Source organism: Beta vulgaris, chromosome 2 (genome assembly GCF_026745355.1).
Source record: "Beta vulgaris subsp. vulgaris cultivar EL10 chromosome 2, EL10.2, whole genome shotgun sequence".
Classification (NCBI taxonomy): domain Eukaryota; kingdom Viridiplantae; phylum Streptophyta; class Magnoliopsida; order Caryophyllales; family Amaranthaceae; genus Beta; species Beta vulgaris.
In genome coordinates, this window is record NC_079203.1 from 414,728 (window position 1) to 434,259 (window position 19,532).

Genomic DNA, 19,532 nt, shown 5'->3' on the forward strand with positions numbered 1-19,532 from the left:
GAACTCACCATAGTGAAAAACACTTGACTGAAGCATATGAGTAAGGTTATTAAAGACATAACTTTTAAAGTCATCTTAGCGAGCTAAGATAAATTAAAGTTTTTGTCAAGCAAATACAGATTTTGGATTAGGATTTGAGATATTGTGATGCAAAATAAATGGATGGGTTTTAGGCTATTTATAGTAAAAAAAAATTGTGAAACCTTCATAAACAAAAAAAAATAGAAAATCATATAGCTAATTTATGGCTCATGAGGTAATTGAGCATATCACTAAAGCATCACATATAAGCTGGATGGTGGACTTTGTTTCTCCACACTATACTATGCGTGTTGTTGAAACTATTTTTTAATTTAGATCTAAAATGTTTGACTAAATAAAACCTTATTAAATGCAAAAAAAAAAAAATGCAATAAAGCTTTCTCCTCTCGTCCTTCCAAGCGGTAGCTAAGTCAATTAGACGTAGCTTGAAGTGGAGATAGGTCGCTAATTTTCAAGCACAATAAACTAACACATGCAAGCAATATTAAGAAACAACTTTGCTATTACTAAATACTAGCAATCAAGCAGTAGCTTACACATTACACCCACAAGTCACAACACTCAAAGCTTTTATTTGCCTCACTCAAACTCACTTATGGCAGTAGAGAAATGCACTCAACTTTCTCTTACTCAAAAACACTCGAGAAATTTTGGTGTTGGGCACACATCAAGCGGGAAAACGGGTTTATTAGTTTGAATAAATACAGTTATCTTTGTAAATAATTGAGATTACTCGTATGATTAAATGAGATTACTTTTGTACATAAATGAAATTATTAGTATAGGTAAACGAGATTGCTCATAAGATTATATGACGTTACTCATAAGATTAAACAAGGTTACTAATCGATTAAACAACATTACTTGTATGACTAAACGAGAAAATGAGATTCTAATCAACTTACTCTTACGAATTAATGAGGTTACTCGTTTGAATAAATGCAACTACTTTTGTGAACAATTAGGATTACTCATATGATTTTTGTTTTTTTGATAATTTTTGCGGATTTTCATTCATAAAAGAAGGATAGCAATAGCTAATCAGCCTCAAAGGTTACAATAATAGTGTTATGTGGTAATATTGTCACTTGAAATGGTATTACATTAATAGTCACCAACTTTCAAATTGTTTTCATTATTTGAAGTAATGTACCACAATTTTGTTAGGATTAACAATATTTCCTATGAACTCTACATAATAGAAGTAGATTATACATATCCCAATTCTTTTTCTATTACAACAATTACTACTTTGGATAGTTTCACATCTATTACAATATTTCCACTTTGTTATGAAAAACAACTTTAGTAACCTTACTTTGTCTTACTAAAACCATCTTTAATTACTCATCAAACGCACGATATATTGTTAAAAGGGTATTTTTACTTTGTTAAGTGTTCATTTCTCTCTAATACTCGTGAAGTATACTTTCCCTTAAATTATGCTATGTAAATATTCATAAAAGTGAATGAAATAATACAGACATTAATTGTTCCTTTGTCTAACTATACTTTTACTTCTCAAAAAAAAATTACATCATCAATAATATACTTTTCCATTTGTTTTCTTTGTCCTGTTATTAACTTTCACCCAACAATTTACATGGCAATTTTCATGTAGCAAGTTAAACCCTTCCACTATGATTACCAATTGTGCTATTAAACCCCATAAGTTTCAATTAGAGTTTGACCCCTATATTTTTTTTCAATAACTAATACTCACCCCATCATGATTTAAAAAGCCCAAAGATTAAAAAAAAAGAACAAACTTTTGTTTTTATCATAATTGTATTACGTTTATGATTTAACTATATTTTTACTCACAAAAGTAATGCATATTTACATTCTTATTTTAAAATTATGCATAGTTATCCCAATAACTGTAATACATTTGCCCATAATAAGCAAAATAACTTTAATAGCTTTAATATGCCAACACCCTATAGAAAACAGTAATAAAATCTTTTATGTACATAAGAGTTTTTTAAAATTTGTATAATTTCCAAATTATCATTATTGGCCCTGTTCCTTTTAACTTATTTTACTTATGTAATCTTATCTGAACTTAACTGAATCTATCTAAGAACTTATCTAAATTTATTATACCTTGTTAGTCCTTATTAGACCATGTATGAACTTATTTAAAATTATTTTGTGAGTATATCAAACTTTATCTTTGCTTGTTTTTTTTTTTTTGCATTATAGAACTTATCTAAACTTATTAAGCCATATTATTCATTATCTGAACTTTTCATTTGAAAATAAGTTTGTTATTTGTGACTTGAAATCTTGTGAAAATGACATAGGATTGACTTTGAATGCGCATATCTCTCAATCTATAAATGGTTTTGATGTGATTTAAATTGGATGTGATAGCTTGTTCCAAGAGCTTTCCAACGACAGGTCATATGGCAATTCTGCTGAGAAACGGAAAAGTTATGGTTGTTTTACGAAGAACTGTCGAGAGCATACTGCGGCTCGCGACAGACACCGCGCCTCGCGGTCAGTGTGATGCGTTTCCGAATCGGTTTTATGCTAGGGTCCTTTTACGCGGCGTCTATTCTAGGGTTTTTGTGCAGCGTTCCTTATATTATAAAAGGACCCCCTTGGTAGTCTTTATCTGACACACACACAAATTTAAAATTTTAGACCACATAAATCCTTGTGTTCTTTTGTTTATTTTCTTTGTTGCTTTCTCATCGTTATTATTTTATTGACTTGTTCCACATTAATCAAACACTACAACACTCGTTTCCTAACAAAGTTGATCAGAGTCGGGTCGGTGTTCCTTGTTTATAAAAACTTAGGTTAATAAATATTTAATTTGATTTTGTTATTTGGTAAAAAAAATTAATCTTGGTTAAACTAACGTTACAACTTATAGCCATTGTACTCAATCATGCTATTATATTAACCAAGTATTGAGATCATTAGTTTGCCCTTAAAATACAAAAGGTGCAATAACATATGAACCTATTATATCTTAGACGCTCATGACATGGTATATGTTTGGTATTTAATCAAATTAAAGATGAAAGATCTTTATTGGGTAATAGTAGTGATGATGACGCCCAAAATATATCAATAGTATCATGTGAATTGTGGCATTAACCTTGGGTGTGTAGCAAGACTTTGAAGGAGAAAATCAGGCCCTTTTTAAGGTACTAAAAATTTTTAAATAGCATACTCATCTATAAACAATTACATCTTCAAACTAAACAATATATCTCTACCATTGTTCGTATACATGAAATAGAATACCATTATTACCTTGTATGAACAAAGAGGACAAAAATCATAAGACTAAAACGTGGAGATGAAACACTACAATAAGAATTCTAGGGAAAGATATAATATTTATCTTTAGAAGAATGAATGACATTTATATACAATTTTTATAGGGATACAAAATTACCTACACAATAACACAATACCTATGTAAATTGAAGAACCAAAATGTCTTTGAGCTCTCTCTCTACCCCGTATATATAGCATATTTAAACTTGCAACATTAGATTAATCAATCCCTAAATTAGGGTCATGATAGTTGATAAACCTACATACATTATTACTCCCTCCGTCCCATAATATAGTGTCTATTTCATTTTTGGTGGTCAAACTTTAAAATCTTTGACCGAATATTCTCATTTGTATATATAAAAAAACATATTCATGTAGGATCTTGTTAGATTCGTCTCAATGTGTAGTTTCATAATATCAACTTTTTATATTTTTTATTAATAAGGAATTGAAGATATTAAAGGTCAAAGTTACGTATTGGAGACCGTGAAAAAAGAAACAAGCACTATATTATGGGACGGAGGGAGTATATATTAGTGATAGTATTGTCACGAATTTTGCCTAAAATTTAGGTAATTTTGTAGCACTAATTGAAAAAAGTACACAATTATAGAAATGGATAAAATTAGAGGCTAAAATTACGGGAATGGAATAATGGCATAGAGCAAGAAGTCAAATGGAATAGAATAATTGAGATTGAGGAAGGAACAGATAAATAAAACATCATACAAAAATGTTATATACAAATACAATCCTTGTAGTTCATGAGATTCATTGTAACATAGATATTGTTCATGGATTAGTCAACTGTTACAAACTATATTTCAACTATTCTAGCTAATCACCGCTTGTAAGCTTAGTTTTCACTACTTACATTTTGTCACATAACCTTATTGATCACATAAATAGAACTAGCATTTTTTGCACGCTATGCGTGCGTGTCCTGTTAACTTTTTTGATCTTATCAATTAGTTATTAATCAGTATTACAAAAACTTTAATTTGAAAATATATTTATAATTATTATTGATTTTTTAACTATATTTTTCTTAAATCAATGTTTCATTGGTTTTTTTAGTTATTTGTTCATCATTATTCAAATATATTATCGAGAGTAAAAAATATACAGTAGAAGAAAGTTTGTGCTCAAATAAAGTGGAAAAAATTTGTGTATCAGGTTCAATGGTCGAAAAGAGTTTGATTTACATAATAGAGATTACTGAAGATTTGAAACATTGATTTAAGAAAGGAAAAGGGGGCAAAATAGTCAGCTCAAAAGAGGACACCGTTGCTCCCCCTTCCCTTATGTAATAGAGATTAGTCAATATACTTGAGCATCCGCATGTAAATGGAATCTCTTCGTATTTAAAGAAAGTTCTTCAGATTTCCTTTTCGATTTTCTGACCTTATTGATTTTGCGATTGTGCTAATTTATTAATTAGCAATGGCAACTGGTTAAATTTGTCTCCAAATTCTTCTCAAATTCAAAACTCTGCAATCAACTATAATGATACGTATTTCTTGTCTTCTGGTGATATTCCTATCAATTAGGCATCATTTGTTGAATAACAATTATACAAATTGGAGTCGGGGTTAATATGGACGATTTTAGGGCAATGATATTAGGATTTGTGGAGTATGGTGTCATAATGCCATGCAAGTATGATTAGGGTATTTATAGTGATAGAGTTAGGGTTTTGAAAAAAGTAATTTGGTTTTTTTCTTTAGGAAAACCGTAAAAATGAAATAATATTATTAGAATAATCTACAAATGATTCATTTCCTTTATTGTATTAATTTAGATTACTGAAATTGTGAGATATTAGAGAGAATTTCAAAAAAGTTCCTTTAGTGCTAATCCTATCATTACGGCTCAAATCAAGGGGAGATCAATTAGCCGGATTTTTGCACATGCTTTTCGAAATCGATCTCTGGTCTCTGTCCCAAAAAGAAGCGTCCTGACCACTAAACCAAAGCAAAACATACAAGTCTCTTTGTGTGTACTTTGTACATATTCTTTTTCGGATCCTTGTGAATTTAGTTGAACCCACTAAAACCATGCTAGATCCGCCATTGTTGATTGGAGGAGATATCTCCTTACTATAGTAAACTTTAACATGAAGCACTTTGTAACTTTAGACCATTCAGCTACCCATATGCTGGATATGAATGCTCCGTTGTTGGAGATATTCCTTTCCTGGTTACCCACTTGAAGGATGATCATATGCACACTGGCTGTACATTCAATCATCGCTATGTGAAGTCTAAGGAGGTTAACAGAATAACAGTAAGTGTTTGCTATTTATGTCCCTTATCATTCTTATTACTTATTAGTTGCATTCAAGTAGATATTATTAGGAACATTAGCCTGCTGAGAATGGGATAGGGACTTCCGGATGTTGGGTGATAAGCATATTATTTGAGTTCAGTCCCCAGTGCAAATTTGTATCACTAACATTAACATCAACAATTTGAATGGTTAGCATCCAAGATTTCTTCTAATACTGAAATCCAAGACTCCTAAATCAGTTCTTTTATGCAGGGTCATCCAAAAATATATAATCCTCAAACACAAAAAAATTATGATCTATTTCTTCAACTCTATACTAAATCTATGCACAGTTTGATCTTCTCCAACTTAACCAATGTGTTAATATAAACCTTGAAAGAAATGTTTGTCCGCCGTTGCTGCTTGAGCTTGTTCAGTGTGACAGCAAAAGAAGGGTAAATTATAGGCTTTATTTGCTACATTAAATATGGTCCAAGCAGCCATCGTCTTGCACCAGTCATACATCCCACAACAAAGGTACACCAAATAGAGTCACCTGCTCCATCCATTCATGACTTGTCATAAATGTTCCATATGACAGACTATAATGCAAAAGACTTAGCCATGCACTTGAGGAGGCTTCTCTGGTGGCTTCTCCAGGCAAATGTTAGTAGGACTTTCATCAATTACCACATCATGGATGACACCATTCAAACATTTATCGAGCTCATTAAGTTCCACACTGTCCCCCTCCATGTCATCTGAAAATTCCGCGTCTTCCACATCTGCCCACTTGAAACTTCTCCGGTTGGAAAACCAAGCAACAGACTCCTTATCTGAACTGTGGGAAAAACCAGCAACAGAATCATTACCCAAACTGCTCATCTCAAAAGGGGCAGTTTGGTCGATGACAGAGGGAGCATTTCCAGTAATGCCAATTATAGGACATTCATCCTCAGCCTTATGCTCTTCAAGTTTTCTAGTGGGACCCAATAGCCTAATCGCAGAAATATCAGTGGCTTCTCTATCAGATACTTGTGTAGTAGCTGAACCCTCACGTGAGGTGTCATTACATCCATTTATACCCATAGCAGATGATTTAAGGATATCAGGAACTTCACGAGGTGATTCAGCACTTGAACTAGTAGAACTGAAAACCCTTTGAAAACTTACAGCTTTAAGTGTATTACAAGGACCATTTCCATTTCCATTTCCAAGAACTTCAACTGAAACTGGTGGACCTAACACACTCCGAGAGTCTCCCATATCTCGGTTGATGGGTTCATGGTGAACTCCAGACAAATGCTCAGAAGCTGAAGTAGAAACGGAATTGCACATCTCCAAAGAAATTGAAGTCTCCTCCCGTGGGATTGAGCTACTATGCTCTATCTCAGTAAGCAGTTTCTCCCCCTCATGCAGCTGACTTGTTGCAGGTTCAAATGTCTTTAGACATTTTGGTCGAACGCAGATCCTGTCCCACAAGACAAAAAAATATCAGCAACTATAGTCTCCATGCATTAGAGAGTGTACCATAAAACTCCAGAAGTACGCAGGAACAAGATACACTTAGTCTTTAAATAGCCAAATCTACCCTCTTCTGAATCAAATGCTAAACAAAATTCACATTACATCATAATATATGACTGTTCAAACTACAAGTGTTCTTATTCATGGTTGAGAATGCTAACGAGGGAGTGAGTTTTCCTACACTATATAATAATACAAAATGTAAAGTGTAAACAACAAAGAATAGTACAGATTTCATTAGCAAGTGAGCACTTCCAAATATAACCTTCCGTTCATCCCAATATTAAACCATGAGCTTGATAAGGGATGAGTTTAGCTGCCGAAAATTATTGACAAACTTAAGCTTTACTTTCTACAACAGTTACTCAACACCATCAGCACAGTCCACCAGGAACAAAGTGCTCTTCTTCTGCCAGCAATCATGATTCATGGGTATAGAGTGACCATTGACACCCCTTGAGCTAGGGCATAGAGTCTGACAATATTTGCCTGGCTTTCAGTAGCACTAATTGATGTATATGCGTCTCTCCATCTCTCTCTATATAAGTAGACACATAATGTACAAATCCCAACTTAACCAAAGATAAGGTCTTTGATATTATAGTCTACAAAGTAAATAAAAAAATTTAGCGAACGCATATGATTGACAGACTTTGGACTTCCTTCACAAGAATGTGTCAATATGACACACTATATATGTATAACCAAAAGCTTCTATGATTTGTGAAGACTACCCTTAAAAAGGAATACTGGAAACATAACCAAAATTTAGGCTAGACTCCAGAATATTGGAGTCTACATGGTAAAGAAACGCAAACAGGTTTACTATTGTCAACATTCTCACTCTGAACCAAGTAACACAAACATCAATATCCTAACATTTCCTCCCCTTTTCATATCCCTCTTCCACACTAGACATCTAAAATCCCCATTCCTTCTGCACACAACTAAAGGGACGCCTGTAATAGATCAGCTTTCCTAGAGCCCTATAACGTCAGATCCTCACTCCGTCGTCTCCCTCTTCTACACTAGACATCTAAAATCCCCATTCCTTCTGCACAGTGCACACAACTAAAGGGACGCCTGTCACAGATCAGCCTTCCTAGAGCCCTATAACGCCAGATCCTCACTCCTTCCAACTTCATCTCTCGTTGCCCTCTGTTTCCTCACAAAGCCAGCCACCACAAAGACTGTCCCTTCACCAAGGACTCATCATCCTCTTTATCCTTCTATCCTTCATACATATGTCTCCTTACATTCCCTAAGCCCCACAACCAATACCTAGGCAACACCCTCAACTTAAAATAGATCTCCCACATGCTACACTGTATTAACTCTTTACAATCAAGGTCAATGATTTTCTCTACAGTCAATGAAGTTGATACATGGCTGCAAGGGTGAACCTTAAAGTTGAAAATCAAAACAGAGAGACAGAGTGACAGCCATATTGGCAGTAGCCTCAGTGTGAAAGAATAAAGTGATCACAACATATGATTTTCTGTCATGTTTCATATTCTAAATAATTTGGGCCCCGAAACCAATATTACCGCCTCAATGATGTCCCACTAATTCTAGCTATGGATGTAGGGGGATTGTCATGCCAAATGCTATCACTAGCAGTGTTATGCCAGCTGCCACCACGAGCTCCCCCGACGTGGTTTTTGATATTATTTCTTTATTTTTCATTTTCTTTATTATAGGAAAAAAAATCATATTGGATTGCTAAAATATGAGGAATTCAATAAAAAGAAAAAAAGGAATTCTCACGGGAGAATATTTACTCTTTCAATATCTATTTTAGCTGTAGAGCGCATTAGACATGGATGACAGAGGAATATGTGGAAAGGGAAATTGCTGAATTTTTAATACATTTCCCTCGCAGTCACTCTTCAAGTTTATTCAGAAACTACAAATTAATATACCCAAATGCAATTTCAGGCCTGGAATACAGCGAGGTCCAAGCTATGAAATTGTGAAGCCACAAAGATAGTCGTTTCAGCAGAAATAGTACTATTCCCTTACTCCCAAGACAATAAAACTCTTGCATTTTACAGCCAAGGCTTCACAAATTACCTTTTGTATATTAATAAGAATTATCATTTTCATATGAATAAATGGTAGAAAAAAAAATTACCTTCTATACAAAAGCATATAAGCTCCCTGTGAAAGCACTTCATCTAATTCAACCCTCGTCACCTGGAAAGTCAGGAATCACAATCCTCATTAGGTAATTTTGAAGACAAGCAAATAAAAGGACGGCCTAGACGTGGATGTGATTGGGCACAAATGCACAAAAGAATACGTTCAGAAGTGGGATTATTGTTACTGAAGGAGTTAAAACACACCAACAGAATTAAGAAAAACTTTGAGGGGGTCTCTAAAGGGATTGACATTATTTTCCACTGACAACCCCCCATAAACACATTGTTTATTCCAGACTTATGAAGTTAGTCATGATTGGAAAGGGAGACATAAAGCACGAATAATACATAGAGAAAGTGGAAGGGAGCATAAACAGTACTCAAAGAGTAAACTTTCAGTCTCACTAAACCAGAATATCCCTCTCAACATGATACTTCACAAAGCATGATATTTTGTTATAAGTTGGGATTCAAAAGGAGCAAAAGGATCAGGGAAGAGCTACATGAATTACACATGCTATCCAATCATATGTTTATATAGGCCACTCATCTCTACCTTGCAATCATCGATTCTGTACCAGTCTCCCTCAAAACCCTTTGTGTAACAGATATAATGCCCAAAGAATGATGCATTTAGCATGTCCACATGGACAACAACAGCATAAAGCTTGTATTTATCCATGCCATCTCTCTCTTCACTCATATATGGGTTCAGATCCAAATCATCAGGAAAAGTAATTTTTTTGTTGATCTTCCCAAATCTTCCACTCTGCAACCAAAACAAAAGCAATTAGCTAAGAGACGTAATTGAAATACAGGGACAACAATCAGAAAGAGAGAAGCCTACAACAACGCATTCAAGTCCACATGCAGAAAAAATTACCTGGAATCTTTTTAAAGCAATTGTAAGTACGTGTGGAGCTTGGTGGATGGTCAGACGCTTCCATGCCTTGACATAATCATTACATCTGCAAGCAGCAGCAAAAATAAGTAGGTGTCAACAAAAAACGATAGCCCATTTAAGTGTGAAATAATTTGGAAATTGTGAACCCTATGGTCTTTAGGACGGCAACATCTTTAAATTCTTGCTTACAAGCTCAAGGGAATACATATCCACAAAATACCGAGGTAGAGTGTATTTATGAAAGAGAAAAACAGCTATTCAGAAAATGCATCAATTAACCAACTCACTTCTCTGTAGATGCACGTAAAATGATGTAACTGAGCACTACAAAATAGAAAAGAATATTCTCTCAACAAAATGAAGTCTCGTATGATCTTCAAGGTAAATTTCTAACCAGTTGTATATACTATTAAGTATCATGGTATCACCTATCATTAGAAATTACTTTTAGATAATGACCTACACCCAGGGAAAAAAAACGCGCTCGCGGTCGCGTTCGCGGGAACGGTCGCGTTGTCGCGGGAACGGCTTGTAACGGCGAAATAGAACGTTTCGCGGCCGTCGCGTCGTGAATTTTTTTAAAAAATTCACATTAATATGTTTTAACTATATTATTTGAATTTTTCTAGTTTATGAAGCATTATTACAACATAATATAATCAAATCTAATAGAATATCATGTTTCCTCAACTATATAATTAAATCATAAAAAAAATTTGGCCAATGTTTGAAAAGAACGGATGTAACGGGGATAAAATCGCTCTAACGCGGCGAGTTCGCGTTACGGAACGGACAACGCGGCGAGAAGTACGTGAATTTTATTATGGCGTTCCGTAACGGGATTTCGCGGAACGGCAAATCCAAAATCCGTTACAGAACGGCCGTTCTGTAACGGAACGGGAGAGTTTTAATTCCCTGCCTACACCTAGTATTTTAAATAATAGACAATAGTCCTTATCTTTCACAATTTGATGCAATAATAAGGTAGCATTTTATCTCTAATCTTAAACAGGACTACAATTTACACAAAATCCATAACATGTTCTTATGACAAGGACAAACTCCAACATTCATATATGAATTCCATGCAAGTACGTCAAATAAATAAGAAAACGAGGGTTCATTTCAAATGCTATAGGCCTACCAAACTTGATATGATCTCTAAACTAAACACTAAAGATTCCCTTAATCTACATGGTATAGCATGAATACATATAAGTATAAGGAGTATCTATAACTATGTCTCAATATCAACAAAGAACAAGTTAGACGTCCTATATCGAGATTGCAATTGCAAATTCGCAATCGCAATAATGGTCATATACATGAGAGCATACTTAATTGCAGCATCGCATAAGGGTCACAGTAGTGCGACTCATTGACAGTTTAGAGCAGCCACATATCAGTAAATAAGTCGGTTATGTATCAACAGATATGTGATATGGTCCTTAAACTTTCCATATAGCTTTGTTCGTTAAGCTGAAAATTCTGTAGATATCGTCAGATAATTGCGTATCTGCCGATCAAACCATGATTAGAGTGAGAATGAATTAGATCAACGTCATTCTAGCAGACACACAAAGCTCAAAATTGACTAATGGGTGAGGCTTAAGGTGGGTCAGTAGCAAGTAACAATGCTAATGGACCAAAATGGGCCATGTCATGCGGGTTGCGGGTCAATAGTGGGTCGTGATGGATGAGCCAATATAAAAGTAAGGAGATAGGGCCTAGGAGAGTAAATAATGAACACACAAAAAACTTCTAAACATATTATTTTGCATATATTTTCACTTCTACAAAGTTATCGGCCAACATTTTTGACCCTGTTTGACCTTGTCCAATAAAAACCCTCTTGACTTGAACAGCCCCCGCTCCTGCCCCTTCCCCCCAAACAAAACCCCTAATGGGCCCTTTAACTAAAACCCTAACCAACTTTCACCATATGATCTTTGGAACAAACCAAACTCTACATTATTGGCCTATACCCTAAACCCTACACCACCTTCACAGTATAACTAGATATAGGCTCCAAAGATATTTCATGGGACCTTAAAAGGTGACCGTATAGCGGTATAGGTATCTGACCAAGTTTGGCCCTTGAGTCCATTTACATTGAACTCACATGTAGCTGCACAGAAAACCTCCAGCTACCATAAATAAAGAAGCGACGACCCTTAAGCATAAAACAGTTGGCCTTCATGAAAGGCATCAATGAAGGGATTTCACGTTAATGAAGTTGAACACCTTGCTAAACAGATGCAGGTTATCAGTGAGGCCAGAGCTTTTTGTTTAGGGGAGAGGAAGGACAAATCATGAACTAATTTTTATTCAGGTCGCACTTCCATGACCTGTACTGCCCTCCCATCCCACCCTCTAAAAATTCAACTTGCCATAAGAAAATTAGTGTAGATTCTTAGTAAATCCATGGTGGGAAAAATCAATACACCATAAACCAGCTTCAAGGACTTTTAATATTAAAGTTGTCTTAGAATTGCTTGAAACTCTACTCACTGTAGAGTCTGCAAATCGCAAAAATCTATATTTCACAAATGCAAAAATAATATTGAAAATATTAGAATTGCTCGTACCCATCACATTTATACATATTTTCTCCATGAAGCCACTCTTTTGCAGTAAATTGATCAAGACACTCCTCCAAAGATGTAGCATCTCCTTGCATTTCAACCGTCAGATCCATCATATTTTCATATTGATTGGAGACTTGATCGCACTTTGTACATATGACCTGAAAAAGAAGATATACATGTTAAGAAATGAAAGACACACACAGTGAGTCATACTTCCTCTGTTTTCATTTTCCTATTGCATCATAATATGAGGTTTCACGCTTGCCAATGCACAACATTAGCAATAAACATCGATAATTATCTATTAGTAAAAATAAATAAAAAATAGTTTGAAAGTACATATCGAGATGAATCTAACAATACCCCACATGACTATATATTTCGTATTTAAATCTCCAAAGATGGTGAAAGGAGAGTGTGTGAATAGAGTAAAAGTCCAAATGATTGCATAAATAAGAAAAGGAGGAAGAATATCTTAAGTAAAATATTGTATTCTATTGGAAAAAGATATTCAAAATGAAATGATGTTGGAGAGAAGTTCGCTCTGAGATGCATCGCAAGTTTGCGACAAAATGAACATATCATGACAGAATTATATGACCAATCATGCAAAAGGAAACAGCAGGGGGGAAAAGTAAAAATAGATAAACCTTGCTCAACTTTCCCTCACCCACATTTAATTAAGTGGACATAACTTTATAATTTCTGACAGATGATCAAATATAGAATACTCCTTCCGATCTATTATAGCTAACTTTCTAGAACTTGGCACAAGAATTAAGGGTAATGCAGAAGCCACATAACTTTTCTTATTAAAAAAAAAGCAATAGTAGTATCACAAGTAGTTACACCTTTTCAACTTGCCCTGATTAATGCAGTTACTTCTCGTTTAGCAACTGGTAATTAAAAATGATGATAACGAAATTATATGTAATTTTGTAAATAAAGTCTTATGCCAATACCTATGGTAATGAATGTCGTCCCTCAACATGTGGATTTCTTCATTGATTTACAGTACGAGTTAATATCAATATTCCACCTCTAAAGTAATGAAAATATATGAAGAAAAAGAGGTATTTGGAGTTGGACAAGCATAACTATGGACATTGGCACAAGACTTTCTTTACAAAATCACCTATAGATTCATTACTACCACCATTTATTACGCCTACCAAACGAGTTGTTAGGGGTGTGTGGCCGAAATCAATGTTAGTTGAGGAACTAGAAGTGTCCCACATTTTTGGGAAGAAATAAGCATGCTGGCCTCTGCTTAATTGGTGTGCATATCCAAGCCAGGTAAGATAGAAGGTAGTCCATCAAACACTCTCCGTAAATGAAGACTGACACGTCAACTATAATGGAACAAAATATAACTCTCAAAACATCAAATATCGTGAATTAGAGGGGATAAAATAACTTGCAAGCCCCACTAACCTGGGAGCGAAGCTGACCACCAAATATATGTTGTATAAGGGTAGTCTCTTGAGATTTGGGATCGATGTTTTTCTCACCACCATGCTCATCAAGGAAGACAGATTGCATTGTATCAATTGCAAACCTGAAAACCCACAAAAAGTTAATTATTTATATTCAAGTGCCTGAGAACACATGCACACATGATCTCAGTCATGTCACCATGAAAAGAAGACAGTAAAGGTTCATACAGTCAGAGCCAAATATTCACTTGGACTCTTCACAAGTTACAACACCAATTGGCTCCAAAGTCGAAACAAGATCAAGTAAGAACAACAATAATAATTAAAAAAAAATCTAAAACTAACCAAGCATGACCCCTGAAACACTTGGCTAAGAGAGAGAACACAACTCCAGCCCAGTCCAAGAAACAAAAATGTCATAGTGTACCATGAGTATATCGTATTATCGAACATCGAAATAAATCTACCTCATGAACTCATGAGCATCCTCTTGTTTTCCATAGCCAAGATTTCCACCAATGCTCGGCAACCGTGACAGGATATTAATTGGTGAAAAGGACTGCTGACTTTTACTAGCTCTTGCGAGGTGCATTTCAAGTTCACAGAGGAAACACCACCCATTCCTCCTGCCTGAGAAACATCAATATAAGCATAATTACATCATACACAGCAAAGACAAAATCAGTAGAAAACGTCCTGGCTTACAATCTCTGCGATGACCTTTCTCCAATAAATATGCTAGAAGTGGACGGGTGTGAGCAAGACATTGTAGGACCACATTCGCATAACAACTGCATGAACACACACAAAAGAAACTAAGAAAGTCAACCTGGAGCGAAGAATTGGATTAGGGTGATATGTACTATTAGAGAAGGAAGCTTATCAAGTCAGAATATAATAATTTATAATCCTTTTCCCTTGTTTAGCAATTAATAGGAATAGATGAAGTTAGTAGGCGTGACATTTGTTTTGGAGATTGAGTTGGATTTTCATAACCTACATTAGGGAGGAATAATTCTCAATATACTGTGAGAATCACCACGCATAACAAACCTGTTTCCACAATTTAGAAGTCCACAAGGTGGGAAGATCGACTTTTCCCAGTTGTAAAGTTTGACGAATTCATCGTAAGGGAAGAGAACCTAGAAGAAAAAGCCTTGTGAAGATGGTACGTAGAAGCAGGAGCAACACTCAAGCAATTAAAAAGTCGCACCAAGAAGACATCACTTTTAGCAATATTGTCAACTGACCTTGTCCACAACCCTCTCAATTTTGTCTGGTCCACTTGAAGGGACCAAAGCAATGGACATATGCCGCTTTCCACCAGTCTCCTGGATTGATTTTCGCTTGCTAGATGATTGAAGTTCCTTGCATTTTATCCTGTGCTCTGATCGCCAATGTCGTGATTGGCAAGCATGGGAGCTTGAAAGGAACAAAAAACAAAAATAAACCTAAGTACATAGAACAAATCTCCAAATTTTAAGGGACAAGGAGCTCCAACAGAAACATATGAGCTCAAAACAAATAGTCATATCTGAAGCATTGGAGTAAGTTAAGAACTATATATAGGCAATGACATTAGCTTCCCATCAAAAAAATATTGATCAAGTTGGGATCTATACATCAGCTGATAACAAGAAGCTAAAATCAAATAGCAGTGACGGCAAAAGCATAAAATTTAAGAATATGAACTTCCAAAATGCTAAAAGAGAGCTGCTTTTCTATGCCAAGTGGCAACAATCAGAACTCAAGCATCTTCAAACTGATAAAGAAATGATTTATTTTAGCAATGATCAATCACAATTTGTCTTAAGATGCACAGCCATTCTTGGTTTAACACGTTTTGTTTCAAATATCATCATTATGCTCTCTTTTTAGTATGTTAGTGTGCTCTCTCTTGCTTCATATATCCATTTTAAGCATTAAGGCAGTGTATAAATTATTGCGAGTACTGAATATAACGAGCAAGAAAATGGAGATTTGCTTCTCACACTTTAACCTGACTACAGGTAGAGCCTTAAACTAACAGCAATGCACCAATTCCACTACCTCTTCAGCTATAGTTTCAGGATCCTGTCTTGTCACAGAACCATGGTATAAAGAAAGAGGAGAAAACCCCATCACAGATCTATCACTATTCACCCCTTTTATCTAATGCTTGGAAAGGTTAATGCATGCATCTCAATATACCCTGAAGATTCTCTGATAATTGCATGAAACAAACAACACATTTCCAACTCCACACTCTGTACTTATTCAACAAGGAACAACAGCCAGAAAAGAACCTTACTCTTTCTTCTTCTTTTTTCACAGGAAAAAGAACCTAACTCAGACACCAAAAGATTATGAAGCATATATATGTGGCATAGAACTCAGCATGCAACGCGGCAGCGTTGAAGAATTGACATAACAACCTCAAAGTGCCTTCTTTAGACCCCAAGGGTTTTCGAAAGCACTTACTAGCACAGTCACAAGCTGCAATGGCGGGAACAATCACGTCAACACCCCTCATCAAGTATTCAGAGAGATTCCACACACGACAAGTTCCTTCGCACTTCCCTCAAATTTCTCCACAGCAAATCCCCGAAATATCTTCTAATCATATATATCTATGTTGGAAATTATGTCCTTTATCATGCCTAAGCCCCTTTCTGGAATAATGGTACCTAAAGCATAATCTAACAAGCAAACAAAACAACCCTTATCTCACAAATCAGAAAACCAGGTAAAGAGTGAAACCTAAGAGCCTCTATGAGTTAGTTCACCTATTTTTAATAATGTCACTTCATCCTTAATAAGACCAACTCCCTTTCTTGGCTTTTTCCGGATTAAAGGTCATATTGCTTCCTATTCACTCAATTATACCTTATCAAATCGATAACCTTGCATTATACCAAATCCCAAGTCATAAAAAAAGCAATTTGTAATAGACATAGGGGCAGCATTCTCCTTCACTAGTCTATTGAACTAAACCCTAGTAACCTTATCAAATGTCAGTACATCACACTCGTCATGAGCATAATGGCATACATGCCTCAACACTCTGCAAATAATAATACCACCTCCTAGTTCCTAGCTCCTACAATCCACTTAAGAATTGCTCAAGGCTCCCCCATCACAATTCTAACTTCTGAATTTCCATTCATATTTTAAAATTTTCCAATAAAAATCTTGCTTCTCGACAAGATTAAACCATTTCTCTACTCACCATGTAAAAGTTACATTCTTAGCCTTTTTCTATATTCAATACTTGCCTGCTTTGATAATTCTTTCCCCATACAGATAAATTCAATGCACCCCATTCCCCAAGAAAGCACAAATCTTTCCCAATATAGATAATCCCCAATATCGCACTTATCAAAGAAACAATAACAAGAACAAGCATATACCAAAATATTCCAAAAAAAACAATTCTAATATTTAAAAAACTCAAGATACAAAAAAGAAATTATAAAATTGTTCTTTACAACCGAAGCAAATAGTATTTACAGCAATACTACAATGTTACATTACACTAGCCTGGTGAGAATGGGATAAGGACTTCGGGAAGTTGGGTGATAAGCATTATTTGAGTTGCATCTAGCATGATAACTTATATAGGTGAATTATGAGGTCCAGTTCAGTCCCTAGTGCAAATCTGTATCACTAATATTAACATCAACAATTTGAATAGTTAGCATCCAAGATTCCTTCTAATACATGCCTAAACACTCTGCAAATAATAATACTACTTCCTATTTCCTAAAATATATCCACTTAAGAAATACTCTGCAAATAATAACTCCCATCACAATTCTAGCTTCTGAATTTCCATTCATATTTTAAAATTTTCCAATAAAGATCTTGTTTCTGGACAAGATTAAACCATCTATCTACTCACCATGTATTAGTTACATTCTTAGCCTTTTTCTATATTCAATACTTGCTTGCTTTAATAATTCTTTCCCCATACAGATATAATTCAATGCACCCCATTCCCCAAGAAAGCACAAATCTTTCCCAAGATAGATAATCCCCAACATCTCACTTATCAAAGATACATTAACAAGAACAAGCATATAACAAAATATAAAAAGAAACCCAAGATACCAAAAAAGAAATGATAAAATTCTTTGTTACAACCGAAACAAATAGTATCACAGCAATACTACAATAATGTTACATTACATTACATTATTATTACCAATCAATCAAGTATAATGCAGCAAAATTTAATAAAATTAAAAGCAAAAACAAAATAGACATTACCAATATTTAATAGCTTTACAACCAGCGCAATGTTTAGTAGCAGGTTGACTACAAACAGCACACGGTTCAGCCGCAGCAACAGCCATTGACGAGGAGATAGAATACGACGTCGTTGAAGAAGAATTAAAATTAGTATCAACTACAAAATACTTTGATGCAGTAGACCGAAGCAAATATAAAAACCCTAAAGAAAGAATGAAAGCTGTGATCAAAAACTGGAGCACCCAATTCCAATTACTATTCGGGTTCGGATCCAAACACAGTGTCGAGGTGATAGAGGAGACATGCATCTATTTTTATACACTTTCCCCACTTTCTATAATTTTTTCATTGAAAAGAAATCTTTTTTTTTGGGGAGAAATATATTGATTTTGAGAAAATTAAGGAAACTTTTTTGTGTTTGTATTTTCTGGGTTTTTAGTTTTACTCTCTGTTTTTTTAGTTTGTTTGTTGATGAAAAACAGAACAAATATTCGCTGGTTTTTGGAAACAAAAAAGAGAAAAAATTAAGTTAATAGTAATGGTAATTAATTAATATAGTTAGGGAGTTGTGAGATCTTTGTTTGTTGGAGAGTTATTAGCCGTCTGATTAGGTGTATAGTGAGGTGGATTAATAATAGAGATCAGATGGTGTTATTTGATTGTTGTTTAAGAAAGGAAGGTTTCTGACTGTTGTAAATCATAGGAGTTGCAGAGAATTTGCTGGTTTGAGGTGTGTCTGATGTGGCGTGGATGAGGAGTCAAGTCTCAAGTGTGTGACTTTGTGAAGTTGGGTAATATTCTTTGGAATCATTCTTTTCTTTCCTACACTTTCTACTCTTGTCTTTGTGAAAAAATTAAAATTTTTATCGACGCTAGAGCCGGTAAATGAATCGTGTCGTGTCAAAATTCGTATCAGGTTCAACTGTAAACGGTCTAAAAATTCTCAACCAGTCAAATCGAAATCGATTTGTTTATTAAACAGGTCAACAATACTCAACTCTTACCCGGACTGTTATTAAACGGGTTACCTAGCCCGTTTTTCCACCCATTTATCAAGAGCGAAGCATATATACATAAACTAAACAAATGTAAATCT

At 34.9% G+C, this 19,532-nt stretch overlaps 1 protein-coding gene across 1 annotated transcript; it reads right to left on the minus strand.

Annotated features, from left to right (window-relative positions):
- Positions 1-5,765: 5,765 nt before the first annotated feature.
- Positions 5,766-19,189, minus strand: LOC104906049 (ubiquitin carboxyl-terminal hydrolase 18). Its single transcript, XM_048639861.2, has 11 exons — positions 18,455-19,189; positions 15,457-15,628; positions 15,260-15,348; positions 14,912-14,997; positions 14,674-14,836; positions 14,205-14,328; positions 12,771-12,928; positions 10,162-10,246; positions 9,835-10,047; positions 9,272-9,333; positions 5,766-7,081 (listed from the first exon to the last, which is right to left on the minus strand). The coding sequence occupies exons 1-11, from the start codon at positions 18,742-18,744 to the stop codon at positions 6,229-6,231; spliced, it is 2,295 nt and encodes a 764-aa protein (XP_048495818.2). The 5' UTR covers positions 18,745-19,189; the 3' UTR covers positions 5,766-6,228.
- Between the last annotated feature and the right edge of the window lie 343 nt (positions 19,190-19,532).

Excerpts from the sequence above, each read along its gene's own strand:
- LOC104906049 (XM_048639861.2), bottom strand. The coding sequence starts at position 18,744 with ATGCATGTCTCCTCTATCACCTCGACACTGTGTTTGGATCCGAACCCG. Across the intron at positions 15,349-15,456 it reads TTGAGAGGGTTGTGGACAAG|GTTCTCTTCCCTTACGATGA; the intron begins GTCAGTTGACAA and ends TTTTTCTTCTAG. Across the intron at positions 10,048-10,161 it reads TTGCTTTAAAAAGATTCCAG|AGTGGAAGATTTGGGAAGAT; the intron begins GTAATTTTTTCT and ends TTTTGGTTGCAG.